At 46.3% G+C, this 15,115-nt stretch overlaps 1 protein-coding gene across 3 annotated transcripts in view; it reads right to left on the bottom strand.

Annotated features, from left to right (window-relative positions):
• LOC126475389 (F-box/LRR-repeat protein 2) overlaps positions 1 to 15,115 on the bottom strand; it is a 710,612-nt gene that overhangs the window by 65,829 nt on the left and 629,668 nt on the right. For all 3 annotated transcript variants that reach the window (XM_050103215.1, XM_050103217.1, XM_050103216.1), the window contains one exon: positions 3,670 to 3,830. In XM_050103215.1, the coding sequence (XP_049959172.1) occupies positions 3,670 to 3,830 (161 nt within the window). The remainder of the gene's footprint in view (positions 1 to 3,669; positions 3,831 to 15,115) is intronic.

Below are 15,115 nucleotides of genomic sequence, written 5' to 3'. Positions count from 1 at the left end.
GAGAGGTGCGGCTTTGAACGTTTCAACATTGCAGGAGTCACAGGTGTGTGCGACCGGTCGGCACGTGGGAGATAGAACAGGTGTGCGCGTCCTTATTGCGATGATGACAGACGCCTCACTCAATGACTCACCTTGATTTTGATCACTGCCAGGTCCCTGTAGACATTTTGCAAGTGAATACGCTCTCGTTTTCCGCCAAAAGACGTTCATTGACAGATTTCTGCTTGAGACGCACCTCCGTTTCAGACGCCATTTTGAAGGCTACGTATAGCGTCGCCATCTGTTGGAACTTCATGAAACTATAGGGGCTGAAGCGAGAATATTCTACGATCTAACGTAACAAATTTTGCATTTTTTCGACCGAAACTGGCTGAGAAAAAAATGTGTTGCATTACTTATTGAACCCCAGTCGTACATTCCATATCTCACCTCTCTGAGTGGTGGATTTATAAATACATGGGACAAAAAGTTAGTCACCTACAGGAGATATCTCGCTAATGTCGAGTAGCACTGCTCTTAGACTTGGTAATAGCCTCAGTTCGGTGAAAAAGAAGCTACACGAGTTTACACAGCTGATTAGATCCCCAATTACAGGGAATTTAATAAAGTGAAACAACTGCAACCGTCGCTTTGATGTTATTTCGTTATATTGTAACCAGTTTCGGTGACATAATACACCATCTTCAGGCCTTACTTTACTGATGGTGAGAGGTTGAACTCCAGTCATACACATCATCCCATCAGAAGCCAACATCCGTGGACCGGCTGGCCTGAAGATAGTGTACTGACACACCGAAACTGGTTGCAAAATAATGAGATTACATCAGAACGACGGCTGCAGTTGTTCCATTTTATTACACATGTGAACGGCCGAGACCATGCAGACCATCAGTCACAAGAGTGAAAAAAGAAAAATTTGGGCGGATGGTGATTAGTGTGATTCACCAGCAGTACCAAACGGTCCCAGGCATTTTCTGCGAGATTAAGCCAGTGACCCAGCGAGATGCGATAGGATGCCCGAGTGTTTGCCAAACCAGGAACGTATGTGCGCAGCCCTGTGAACATGTTGTTGTTACCTCGGAAGACGGGAGAACACACAGCAAACTCATCTCGATGGTGTGGAAGAAAGAGCAACACCAAGAACCGAGAATCCTGAAGTAAACATCCTTTTTCACGATCATGGTAATCTTCAGAGTGGACCTAAAGCGTCACAGAAGCACCTCCAGCCCGAAACACACCTTTCAGACGCTGTGGATAAAGAAGTCATTGGGCTGTCGGTGCGTCTTTCCAAAAAAGGTAATATTGTGAATTGTCCGACGACGCTATACGTCTCTTGTCAGCTACTGTCCATTTTCTATGCTGTTTGGCCCACTGAAGACAACCAGCTTTACGTGCTGCAGTGATCGATGGCCTTTTGTGAAGTATCTGACTCCATATGTCCATTACATGCATTTATCTCCGCAGTATTTACTCAGAAACTGGTTGAGATGGATCTGCTTTCACTGACAGCACCAACTCCTGGTGGGATCGAAATCGATTGTCATTGACATCATCTACAGTCCTTGTTGGTTAAGATCTTTTACAGAACACTGTTCTTACGACGTGATTAATGACTGCGACTGATACACGATTCATTGTAGACGAGTTTAACAGTCCGTGCTGGTACACAAAAATACGGCAACTTAATGCACGGTGTTGTTATGGGGACGTCTCCACGTGGATCAGTCTTACTGCATCGATTCCGTATAACCGACTGGCGCAAACACATAACTTCACTGTCCTGTCTTAAGTCAGTGGTGAAGCGTCACACGACCGACTGATACTGATGCTACACCGTCTAGACTCTAGAGGGCTCCAAAGCAACCTGTGTGCTCTATTAAGGGAAGAGGACTGGTACTTTACCTGGTGAGCGTATTTCATCACAGTGCCGAATGGTGGTACATTACGTAACTCGTATGTATCGTTTCATGTTGTTTTCCTTTGCAGACAGGAGACGAATAAATGAGTATTATTCAGACAGTGCACATCAGTGGAGTGCTGACGCGGACGAAAAGAAATAAAATCCAGAGTGTCCGGGCTAGAGGTATTTAAAAATATTTCTTTGTGTTTCAGTAGGTATTAAGTTTAATAATTTTATTTGTCCAATATTGTATACATCAGCTCAAACATTTGTATGCTTGGGAGAACAGTTCAATGTAGCCACGTTTGTAGCTCGGCAGATATGGAAACTAACTCCAGTTTTCGCCACACGTTCGTAAGCATGACATGTGTTAAAGCTCTACTGCAGCTTAGATCCGTTGTCTCCAATCTATCAGATCTCGAACCTTTGTCCTGCAGACAATATCCTTGATAAACCACCATGCACTAAAATCCAGTGGAGTCAGATCAGGAGGCCGAGGGGGCCAGGCAATGGGACCTTCCCTTCCGATCCAACGCTCAGGGAACGTCTCATGGAGAAATGTGATAACATCCCCATGGTAGAGGGGTGGGGTACCATCCTGCTGTACAATGACATCGGAAGGCATCTGTAGAACTCGATAGTTCGCCAACATATCGAGATAGGTGGCCCTGTCACTGCAGACCCCATAAAAAGAAATGAACCACACACAACTAGTTTATTTAGTCTCAGCCACACTTTAAATTTTGGTGTGCCTTTTCGTACTCAATCACTTCTCCTGGAGCCTCACTGCCCCATATTCGATAGCTATGTCAGTTAACATTGCTACAGATGTGGAAGTAGGTTCATCACTGACCAACACTGCATTGAGGTAGTAGTTGGTTCTGTCTATAGAATGCAACATTTCAACAGCAAAACCACATCGTCTGCGGTTATCCTCAGGCGTAATGTGACGCAAAATTAACGTGTGCTTCTAGCGAACGCTTCACGCACACGTCCGACGGTCTCTTCATTTACATGTTTTTCATGATGTTTTCGGGCATCTGAAATCAAACTTCTCGTTTCTTGAAAAGTACTATCCTACAGATGGATTTAAATGTCGGAGAATTCACGTTCCATTCTGTTCTTGCATGCTGCTGAACACGTGTTACAGACTTCAACTCTACTAACCTTAGCACACACTGCACCTTACTTTGTGGCGTCCACGTGTTGACTGTCAGGAGTACGTCCGCCTGCTGCACAGTAAACATTTGTGCGCATGCGTCATGCGACTCAGCGCTGTTGATGAACAGCTGAGGATCACAACATGGAGAGTGTCTCTGTCGACAGCGTATTTACCCAACAACATAAAATGTCGAGTTCCTTCGTTATAAGCATTTGTCTGTGTATGCCCCTAACCCAGACACCTTGTGGCATGCCATTGTTTCCGTTATTATTGTAGAGGACATTACTATGAAACTGTGGTCTTTGTCTCATTGCGAATTAAGATCCTATGGGACCAATCCGCTGAGGTCATTGGTCCCTAAGCTTACACACTACTTAATCTAACTTACGCTAAGAACAACACACACAGCCATGCCTGAGGGAGGACTCGAACCTCCGACAGGGACAGCCGCGCGAACCGTGCAAGGCGCCTTTGCCCGAGGTCTACCCCGCGCGGCGATTATTTAATGCTTTAGGTATGCATCGTCCTATAAACTGCTCCAAAAAGCTCTCAGTTTTCTGAATAGCATGTTCTAATGAAAACAAAAAGCATTGTTACGCCGACTTACCTGTATGCAGTTTGAACTGAAAGCTTCTATGTGACTGTCATCTACGAAGTTAATGCCATACAAGTTGATCACCCGAAGGTTGGGGGTTGCTGATTTCAGTTTGTGCACGTTTATTACTTCATAGATTTCCTCCTCTTCCTCCTCAACTTTCTCATACGTGCCTATAATTTTAAACAGAAGAAAATTTGTTTTGGTCATATTTACCTGTTACACATAAAGTTGGTGAATAAACTAGCGCAAAAAAATGTTATGGATTGAAATTCACATTAATTTCAAACATTAAACTAAAAAATTATCATATTATATATCAAAAGAAATATTTAATCACACAAAATACAATGTTAAGCAGCAAGTTCTGTTGTCTATTTTCTAATTATTCTTCCATTCGGCTCATCTGAATTTGGAAACAGAGAGATCACAAGCGTTTTTGTATCTTAAATGTGTGCTAACGCCAATTCTGCGTGTCTCTTTATTATAAAACGACCGCAACCCTAACCAATCACTTCTATCGAAAATCCAGTGCCTTAACGTCGTACTCCATCTAAGAAGAAACACAATGACTTTGGTTTCGTGGTTCTGGGTGTATGTAGTATGAAGCAAAAGATTAATTTGAAGACAACGATGGAATTAATTACTTTACGCTGCAAAGAAGAGCCAACAATAACAACAACAACAACTTCTTGTGCCTAGAAGTGTTAACACGTATGGCGACTGGCTCGGTGAAATTCCATTGCTTTGTTAAACCAAGCACGTATGTTCAAACTTGTAGCAATCAGTTACAGATCCTGAGAGATCCTATGTTGTGGCGATTTTAGGCACTTACAGAATTTCTTAACTGACTAGGAACGTGAACTGACATTAAAATGGGCTGACAACACCTTAGAACTGCGCTTACAAATTTTTCTAACATTTTCCAGAGATACTGAAGAGTTTATTGAATATATAGTTTATCTAAAACTTTTAAGACATAAAAAAGGAGTTCGCAAAAAGAGCAGAGATTTTGAGAAGTCGCGTAGACAGTTGGCGTTGGTCCCTTGTACACTTTTAATAGCTTCTGATTTTTAAATTTATCGTGATTTCCTTAAACGAATTCGTGTTTGATTCTGTTCTCTAGCCTAGTCCTTGTTACTCCGTTTTCAATTAATTTGCTTTTATTTATTATTAATTTCAGTTAATTAAAATTAATTTACAAGCTCCTAATCTTTCATCCTTACTTTAAAAGGTGTCTCTACATCGGAAATATTAGAGTTAAACTCATACGGACAAGAATAAAGAGTCGCACACGATAGGCCTTGCTGACACCACTCTTAAGAGATTTACACAGATAGCAGAACTCAGTGTAGCGGCGAGTTGAACAGAGATCTCAACGGAGCACAAATTAGCTCTGCTAAACGTCTATGCAGCAGGAGCGATTTTCTGTGGAGTTGTGCTGATATTAAGCGCCTGCACACATTGCTCCAATTCTCGCCCGTCTCCGTTGCTTGGACTACCGAAATAGCTCTGGCACGGTTGGCTGTTGACAGATCAAAGAAAGAAAGTCTGGAAATGACAGCCACGTCGAGAAGCGTGAACTCTGTGACCTACTTGTGCAAATGTGCGTTCATAAAGATTTAGATAGTGGCCTCGGATTTCGAAAACGCGATTTTGAACTTGTCAGATCTGTGCTGTTGTTCTATAAGAGTAAAGCAAATGAGAGAGGTGACAAATACTTCTTTAAACTTTTTTTGCGATACATGCACCCTTGACACGATCGTATTAGTAGGATAAGGTGCCATCACAGAGTATTAGCTATAATTTTAAGTTTATAGTCCGATCCTCATACAAATAATAGTTGTTACATACACTCCTGGAAATGGAAAAAAGAACACATTGACACCGGTGTGTCAGACCCACCATACTTGCTCCGAACACTGCGAGAGGGCTGTACAAGGAATGATCACACGCACGGCACAGCGGACACACCAGGAACCGCGGTGTTGGCCGTCGAATGGCGCTAGCTGCGCAGCATTTGTGCACCGCCGCCGTCAGTGTCAGCCAGTTTACCGTGGCATACGGAGCTCCATCGCAGTCTTTAACACTGGTAGCATGCCGCGACAGCGTGGACGTGAACCGTATGTGCAGTTGACGGACTTTGAGCGAGGGCGTATAGTGGGCATGCGGGAGGCCGGGTGGACGTACCGCCGAATTGCTCAACACGTGGGGCGTGAGGTCTCCACAGTACATCGATGTTGTCGCCAGTGGTCGGCGGAAGGTGCACGTGCCCGTCGACCTGGGACCGGACCGCAGCGACGCACGGATGCACGCCAAGACCGTAGGATCCTACGCAGTGCCGTAGGGGACCGCACCGCCACTTCCCAGCAAATTAGGGACACTGTTGCACCTGGGGTATCGGCGAGGACCATTCGCAACCGTCTCCATGAAGCTGGGCTACGGTCCCGCACACCGTTAGGCCGTCTTCCGCTCACGCCCCAACATCCTGCAGCCCGCCTCCAGTGGTGTCGCGACAGGCGTGAATGGAGGGACGAATGGAGACGTGTCGTCTTCAGCGATGAGAGTCGCTTCTGCCTTGGTGCCAATGATGGTCGTATGCGTGTTTGGCGCCGTGCAGGTGAGCGCCACAATCAGGACTGCATACGACCGAGGCACACAGGGCCAACAACCGGCATCATGGTGTGGGGAGCGATCTCCTACACTGGCCGTACACCACTGGTGATCGTCGAGGGGACACTGAATAGTGCACGGTACATCCAAACCGTCATCGAACCCATCGTTCTACCATTCCTAGACCGGCAAGGGAACTTGCTGTTCCAACAGGACAATGCACGTCCGCATGTATCCCGTGCCACCCAACGTGCGCTAGAAGGTGTAAGTCAACTACCCTGGTCAGCAAGATCTCCGGATCTGTCCCCCATTGAGCATGTTTGGGACTGGATGAAGCGTCGTATCACGCGGTCTGCACGTCCAGCACGAACGCTGGTCCAACTGAGGCGCCAGGTGGAAATGGCATGGCAAGCCGTTCCACAGGACTACATCCAGCATCTCTACGATCGTCTCCATGGGAGAATAGCAGCCTGCATTGGTGCGAATGGTGGATATACACTGTACTAGTGCCGACATTGTGCATGCTCTGTTGCCTGTGTCTATGTGCCTGTGGTTCTGTCAGTGTGATCATGTGATGTATCTGACCCCAGGAATGTGTCAATAAAGTTTCCCCTTCCTGGGACAATGAATTCACGGTGTTCTTATTTCAATTTCCAGGAGTGTATTTAATGGCACAAAAGAGCATAATACACTCCTGGAAGTTGAAATAAGAACACCGTGAATTCATTGTCCCAGGAAGGGGAAACTTTATTGACACATTCCTGGGGTCAGATACATCACTTGATCACACTGACAGAACCACAGGCACATAGACACAGGCAACAGAGCATGCACAATGTCGGCACTAGTACAGTGTATATCCACCATTCGCACCAATGCAGGCTGCTATTCTCCCATGGAGACGATCGTAGAGATGCTGGATGTAGTCCTGTGGAACGGCTTGCCATGCCATTTCCACCTGGCGCCTCAGTTGGACCAGCGTTCGTGCTGGACGTGCAGACCGCGTGAGACGACGCTTCATCCGGTCCCAAACATGCTCAATGGGGGACAGATCCGGAGATCTTGCTGGCCAGGGTAGTTGACTTACACCTTCTAGAGCACGTTGGGTGGCACGGGATACATGCGGACGTGCATTGTCCTGTTGGAACAGCAAGTTCCCTGGTCGGTCTAGGAATGGTAGAACGATTGGTTCGATGACGGTTTGGATGTACCGTGCACTATTCAGTGTCCCCTCGACGATCACCTGTGGTGTACGGCCAGTGTAGGAGATCGCTCCCCACACCATGATGCCGGGTGTTGGCCCTGTGTGCCTCGGTCGTATGCAGTCCTGATTGTGGCGCTCACCTGCACGGCGCCAAACACGCATACGACCATCATTGGCACCAAGGCAGAAGCGACTCTCATCGCTGAAGACGACACGTCTCCATTCGTCCCTCCATTCACGCCTGTCGCGACACCACTGGAGGCGGGCTGCACGATGTTGGGGCGTGAGCGGAAGACGGCCTAACGGTGTGCGGGACCGTAGCCCAGCTTCATGGAGACGGTTGCGAATGTTCCTCGCCGATACCCCAGGAGCAACAGTGTCCCTAATTTGCTGGGAAGTGGCGGTGCGGTCCCCTACGGCACTGCGTAGGATTCTACGGTCTTGGCGTGCATCCGTGCGTCGCTGCGGTCCGGTCCCAGGTCGACGGGCACGTGCACCTTCCGCCGACCACTGGCGACAACATCGATGTACTGTGGAGACCTCACGCCCCACGTGTTGAGCAATTCGGCGGTACGTCCACCCGGCCTCCCGCATGCCCACTATACGCCCTCGCTCAAAGTCCGTCAACTGCACATACGGTTCACGTCCACGCTGTCGCGGCATGCTACCAGTGTTAAAGACTACGATGGAGCTCCGTATGCCACGGCAAACTGGCTGACACTGACGGCGGCGGTGCACAAATGCTGCGCAGCTAGCGCCATTCGACGGCCAACACCGCGGTTCCTGGTGTATCCGCTGTGCCGTGCGTGTGATCATTGCTTGTACAGCCCTCTCGCAGTGTCCGGAGCAAATATGGTGGGTCTGACACACCGGTGTCAATGTGTTCTTTTTTCCATTTCCAGGAGTGTATGTAAACCCATTAAATTATAATTCATTAGCTGTTACGCAATATCAATAAAAATCTCAGGGCTGATGTTACAGAAGCTTCCTTTCAGTTTTTACCTTCAGTCGTATCTGTGACAATAGTGAAACCCAGCGCCAGGAAATAGCCTACTATTCTTTAATAGCACTGGGGAGAGGGGGGAGGGAGGGGAGAGGGGGCGCACTGAGTTTAACCTCCCTCTACGACAGACGAATCACTGACAACATTGTCACTTGCCGTCACTTCACGAGGCACTGCGAGGAGGTTTGGATTTTAAGCCATGACTTTGGCGCTGAGTCTGATCATTGGGAATTTTATTCAGATGGAGTAATCCTTGAAGGGTCTTCTTCTGCGTTCCCAGATTGTGTTGAAGCCCGAAAACTTTCGATTTTTTAGCTCGTTTTTGGTGCATTGCATTTGGTTGTCTATCATTATGATACCTTTTAATTCCTTCATTCTTAGGTGATGATTATCTTGTCACTAGACAGGCTACGTCTATCTGCTATTGGCACTACTATGGAATTCGTGTTTAAGTGTATAAATATGACCGCTCTGGGAGTGTTAACCTGTGGCAGATGGTGTCCAGTCGCAAGGCATGGTCATGGACACGCTTTATGTGCGAGTCCGCTCCATTCCCGGACACTATGTCAGCATACTCCAGCAGCCGGCCAGTGTGGCCGGCGGTCCTAGGCACTTCAGTCTGGAACCGCGTGACCGCTACGGTCGCAGGTTCGAATCCTGCCTCGGGCATGGATGTGTGTGATGTCCTTAGGTTAGTTAGGTTTAAGTAGTTCTAAGTTCTAGGGGACTGATGACCACAGATGTTAAGTCCCATAGTGCTCAGAGCCATTTGAACCATACTCCAGCAACAGTCGAAGCAGCGACTTGTACAGGATGAGATAGTGTTCCTGTAACACTGATACAGGGTTCAATAACGGGTAGACTTGCTTAAACCTTTCAGACCCTCTGGCTACAATTGCGTACATTAACTTTTACTTTGTCTTAGCGGCAACAGAAGTATTTTTTTCGAATACAAAACTGAGGTGCACGTTTGTGAATGTTCAGCCTTTTCATCGAGCGAGGCGGCGCAGTGGCTAGCACACTGGACTCGCATTAAGGAGAAGGCTGGTTCAAACCCGCGCCCGGCCATCCTGCTGTAGGTTTTCTGTGATTTACCTAAAGCGCTTCACGAAAATGTCGCGATGGTTCCTTTGAAAGAGCACGGCCGATTTCCTTCTCCACCCTTCCCTAATCCGCTGGGACCGATGACCTCGTTGTTTGGTCCCTTCCCTCAAATCAACCAACCAATCAATCTTTTCATCATGAACAAGTGCTGCTAACCGTTGGACACCAGTATGAAAATATCAGCAAGTCAGTGTAGCAGTTCGCAGCAGCTCGTGACCACCGGAATACACGGATGTGGCTAGGTTCGCTATACTTCATAATATAATCGATACTGTTGTTGTTTTGCATGTTAATTATTGACTGATCATTTTACTATTATTACAGTAGAGAATATTTCGTAATTAGTTACTTTAGTTCATAAAATGAATCCTAGTGTACAAAGTATGTTTTCAAAACGGTTACATATTTTTGTATAAGTCTTGCATCTAAAATCATTTTAAAAATCACATGAGAGCTTACCACATAAAGATAAATTTTCTATCCTCCATAAAATATTCAGGTCTGAAAGGGCTAAGACGAGCCAAGGCTTTTCCTCGCAGTTTCTGTACGTCTTGGTACTATGTTGAATGAGTGTCTAATCTGACGCCGAAGTGAAGCACAATGATATTCTGTTCTCACTGAGTTCCCATAAATGTGTATTTTACTTTGTCCAGGAAGTTCCGACGACTGATAATAACGTCTCGACTTTTGTCTATGTTGAAAGTCAGACTGCAATACAGGTTCAGATAGTTGTGCGATCAATGGTGTCTTTGAGGTGTTGGAAAATGTGGCGGGCATTCACATTCCGTACGAAGACCCCCGTGCCGTCTGCTTGCAGTGCGGACTGCTGTGGCCTGCGATCGGCATGTCGTCTGTGTGTAGGGGTTCAGCTCCATTACCGATCCTCCTGATGCTGCTGTCCGAAGAGATCCTATGCTCGACCTTTTCGTGGAATGCCCTTTCTTGAAGGTATGTCGGGAGAAGACTCACATGAGTCCTCTGCTGTTCTTAATATATATTAATGACTTGCCATTTTATATTCACGAAGATGCAAAGCTGGTACTTTTTGCCGATGATACTAGTATAGCTATCACATCCAACAGACAAGAATTAACTGGTGAAATTGTAAACGATGTTTTTCAGAAAATCATTAAGTGGTTCTCTGCAAATGACATCATATTCTAGGGTAACTCATCTTTGAGTAAAAGAGTGTTCATTGCAGAAAAGCGTGTAATCAGAAAATTTCCTGGAGCTCATCCAAGTTCATCCTGTAGACACTTATTTAAAGAGCTAGAGATCTTCACTGTAGCCTCACAACATACATATTCACTTACGAAATTTGTTATTAACAATCCGAATGAATTCAAACGTAATAGCAGTGTACATGGCTACAACACTAGGAGAAAGGATGATCTTCACTACTCAAGGTTAAATCTAACTTTGTCTCAGAAGGGGGTATATTATGCTGCCACGAAAGTCTTTGGTCACTTACTTAATAGCATCAAAAGTCTGACAGATAGCCATATAGCATTTAAAAGGAAATTAAAAGAATTTCTTAATGGCAACTCCTTCTACTCATTAGATGAATTTTTGGATATAGTAAGTGGGTAATTTCCCCAACCCCCACAAAAAAATTTAAAAATATTGTGTCATGTAATTTTTTGTGTCATGTAATATCTTGTATAGACACCTTTTATTAACCTGACACGTTCCACATCATTACGAAGTGTCGTATTCATGATCTATGGAACAAGTACTAACCTAATCTCTAATATAATCTGATTAACTGGAGGAGGCAGTCGTACTGCACGTTGCGGAACACATGTCATACATTTAAGAAGTCGGCTTCGCAGAATTCCTGACGTACCATTGCGTTCATCGCCGCCTGTACCCACTGCCGAAACTGAAGGATTGTCTAGTCCCTGGACTGAAATCTGAACTTCTCTAGGAGCCAATATGTTCAGCATACACGTTTTGCAACAGCCTCTGCAAATATAGCCTGTCGAAAAGGTTTGATGTCGGCAGAAGTTGACTTATTAGTCAGTAGCTCCTTGAGAGGAGCAGACCTTTGCCCAGCTTTGGTATGGTCACTACCGTGGATTGTTTACAGTTTTCCACACAGTTCTGAATTGAGAGCATGTTACTGAAGATGGCTGCTATGTAGTGGGTCTAGTCAAGAGTAGCTGCTTCAAAAGGTGGTTGGTCAGCGTCACGGCCTGAGCCTTTCAACTATTAACCTGGCAAAGCTGCCCAAGTTGGTGATCCACCTCTTCTGGAGCACTGTACAGACCTAAAAACTCCTCCACCAGGCATAGGAGTTCTGGATGAAATTCCCTACAAAGACATCAGTCAGAGCGTTAGCCTTGGCGTCTCGCTCACAGATGAAACCTCGTGAAGGTAACAACGGATCTTCACTGAGACTGGAACAGCGTAGCTGAAGCCGGCGCAAAACTACACTGTGCTTAAGGAAGCAGGTGGTGGGGCAATGCGCAGTAGCAAGGGTCAGTGCGTCCTGTGACACTCCACTCAATAGCGCCATTCTGCTGCACTTTTGCGTAGAGATGAAGACTGAAAATTTGGAATTGATTTCCGTGGTATCGCACTTACGACGCTGGTCGTTTTGCCTCTGCAGTTTTTATTAAAGCTAAAATAAAGTAAAAATAGCAAATACACTTAAGACATGAAAAACGACGTACCACGAAGGAATTATCCGAAGCGAGCGGAAATCGATAGATGTGATATGAATGTACAAACAAACTAATGATTATAATTTCAGAAAAAATGGATGATCTCGTCAAGGAAACGGGCTTCACAAATTGAGCAAGTCAATAACGCGTTGATCCACCTCTGGCCCTTGTGCAAGCAGTTGATCGCCTTCGCATTGGTTGACAGAGTTGCTGGATGTCCTCCAGAAGGATATAGTGCCAGATTCTGTCCAATTGGTGCGTTACAACGTCAAAATCCCGATATGGTTGGAGGGCCCTGCACATAATGCTGCAGACGTTATCGACTGGGGAGAGATCTGGCCGCCTTGATCTGGCCGCCTTGTTGGTCAAGGCACGGCTTGGCAAACACGAAGACAAGCGGTAGAAACTCTCACAGTGAGCAGGCACGTATTATCTTGCTGAGGAGTAAGCCCAGGATGGCTTGCCATGACGGGCAACAAAACGGGACGTAGGATATCGTCGATGTACCGATGCGCTGTGAGAGCGTCGTGGACGATAATCAGAGGGGTCCTGTTATAAAAAGAAATGGCACCTCAGACCATCACTCCTGGATGTCAGGTCGTATGGTGCGCAACACTCAGGTTGGTATGCCACAGCAATGTGGGGAGTCTCCAGAAACGTCTTTGCTGGTCATCGGGGCTTGGTTCGAAGCAGGACTCGTCACTGTAGACAATTCTACTCCTGTCAGTGAGATTCCACACCGAAGCAGGACAGCGGTACGTCGACGATATTCTACGCCCGGTTTTGTTCCACTTCATGACAAGCTATCCTGGGCTTACATTTAAGCAAGATAATGCCCGCCCACAAATGCGACAGTTTCTACTGCTTGTCTTCGTGTTTGCGAAACCGTATCCTTGGCCGGCAAAGTCATCGGATCTCTCCCTAGTTGAGAAAGTCTGGAGCATTAAGGGCAGGGCCCTCGAACCAGACTGGAATTTTGACGATCTAACGCGCCAGTTGGTCAGAATTTGGCACAGTATCTCTAAGGAGGTCATTTAGAAATTCTAGCAATCAGTGTCTAATCGAATAACTGCCTGCCTAAGGGCCAGAGGTTGACCAACGCGTTACGTCATGCTCTATCTGGGAAGCTCGTTCTCTTGAATAAATCGTCCAATTTTTTTGAAATTTTAATCATTTACTTGTCTGTACATGTACATCACTTCTACCGATTTCTGTCTCATTCAGGCAATTCCTTCGTGGTGCATCTATTTTGTTTTGTCTTAGTGTATATTACATTTACAAGAAATAACGATAGTGTTCCGTACATAAATCATTCGGAAGTGAGTTGAAAAAAAATAGTGTACCCCTGTGGCGCATACCCAACGTCGCCAGCTGTCAGGGGACAACAGCTACTGCGTGTACTGTGGGACAGAGAGAGAGAACACACGTCACAAAATATTCTCCGTCTCTTTTTGCGTAGAACTCAAGACACAGCCGACTTCTAACTTGCACACCACATGTAGTAGCTGTCTGAGCGAGGCTCTTCTGTAACTCACGCCGGCCGTTGTGGCTGAGCAGCTATAGGTGCTTCAGTCCGGAACAGCACGACCGCTACGGTCGCAGGTTCGAATCCTGCCTCGGGCATGGATGTGTGTGACGTCCTTAGGTTAGTTAGGTTGAAGTAGTTCTAAGTCTAGGGACTGATGACCTCAGATGTTAAGTGCCATAGTGCTTAGAGCCATTTGAACCTTTTGTAACTCACGACTTACTCGTGGTAGATGTTGGCCCATTCTGGATTTCTCTCTCATTGCTTCAACGTGCACTCCACGCCGGCGCCCTTTAAACAGCACACAGGCACCTGTAGCACAGTGCCGGGCTCCGTTTACTCCACAGCTTTTGAAGAGTCACCCAGACGTTACAAGTATACTTCTCAGGTGTGTCTAGAGCAACCACCAGCTACAGTCTAGTAGCCATCTTTGTCGATTGTACACGTGCCACAGTTCGCACCGTTCGTCGTCTACTTTCGTTGAAAACGGGAGGCCACGGAGGACCAACTCCAACAATTTCGTCGGCATCGAAGTACGTATTTGCATGGCAGATGCTCTTGTGTTACCAACTCTACAATATTTTTTAGTCATCAGTGTCCTATAGCCCTCAATCAAAACTGATGAGCACTGTCCACCAAAAGATTGAATGCCACCTGCTGGTACTGTGGGCACACGACGCGGTAAGGAATGTGTACAAGCGACGACAAGAAAGCAGAAGAGAGAGATAGCAAATCCGAAGTAGTTATAAAAGACGAGCGGGAGAGCGGTAGCAAAGAGGAAGCACAAAGGGAAAAGGCCGAAACAGATAGGAAACAATTTTTGGGAAAACATGACAGACTTAGAGAGAAAAGTCATTCCCGATTGACATCAGTGGATGAACAACTGGGCAAGGTAACAGAAATTGTGGAAAGTAAGGAGATCAGTCTGAGTCAAATTTGAAGAAAGACGAGGAAAAAAACATCTCACGCCGACCGGTGTGGCAGAGCGGTTCTAGGCGCTTCAGCCTGGAACCGCGTGACTGCTATGGTCGCAGGTTGGAATCCTGCCTCGAGCATGGATGTGTGTGATGTCCTTAGCTTAGTCAGGTTTAAGTAGTTCTAAGTTCTAGAGGACTGATGACCTCAGATGTTTAGTCCCATAGCGCTCAGAGCCAAACATCTCACTTCCTCAGAGGATGCAGGCTGTAGAGGAAACTAACTTCTCGCTATCTCAAAGAGCGGAGGCTCTTGAGGAACGACATGAATCTGTAGCTACAGAAACAGTTCAACTCACAGAATCTGGGGCGTTTACTTCGCTCAAACTCGATGTTGAGACTGAGCGATCGCTAGTCGCAGCGCCATTA

This window comes from Schistocerca serialis, chromosome 4, assembly GCF_023864345.2.
Source record: "Schistocerca serialis cubense isolate TAMUIC-IGC-003099 chromosome 4, iqSchSeri2.2, whole genome shotgun sequence".
Classification (NCBI taxonomy): domain Eukaryota; kingdom Metazoa; phylum Arthropoda; class Insecta; order Orthoptera; family Acrididae; genus Schistocerca; species Schistocerca serialis.
This window is presented reverse-complemented; position numbering and strand designations above follow the sequence as displayed.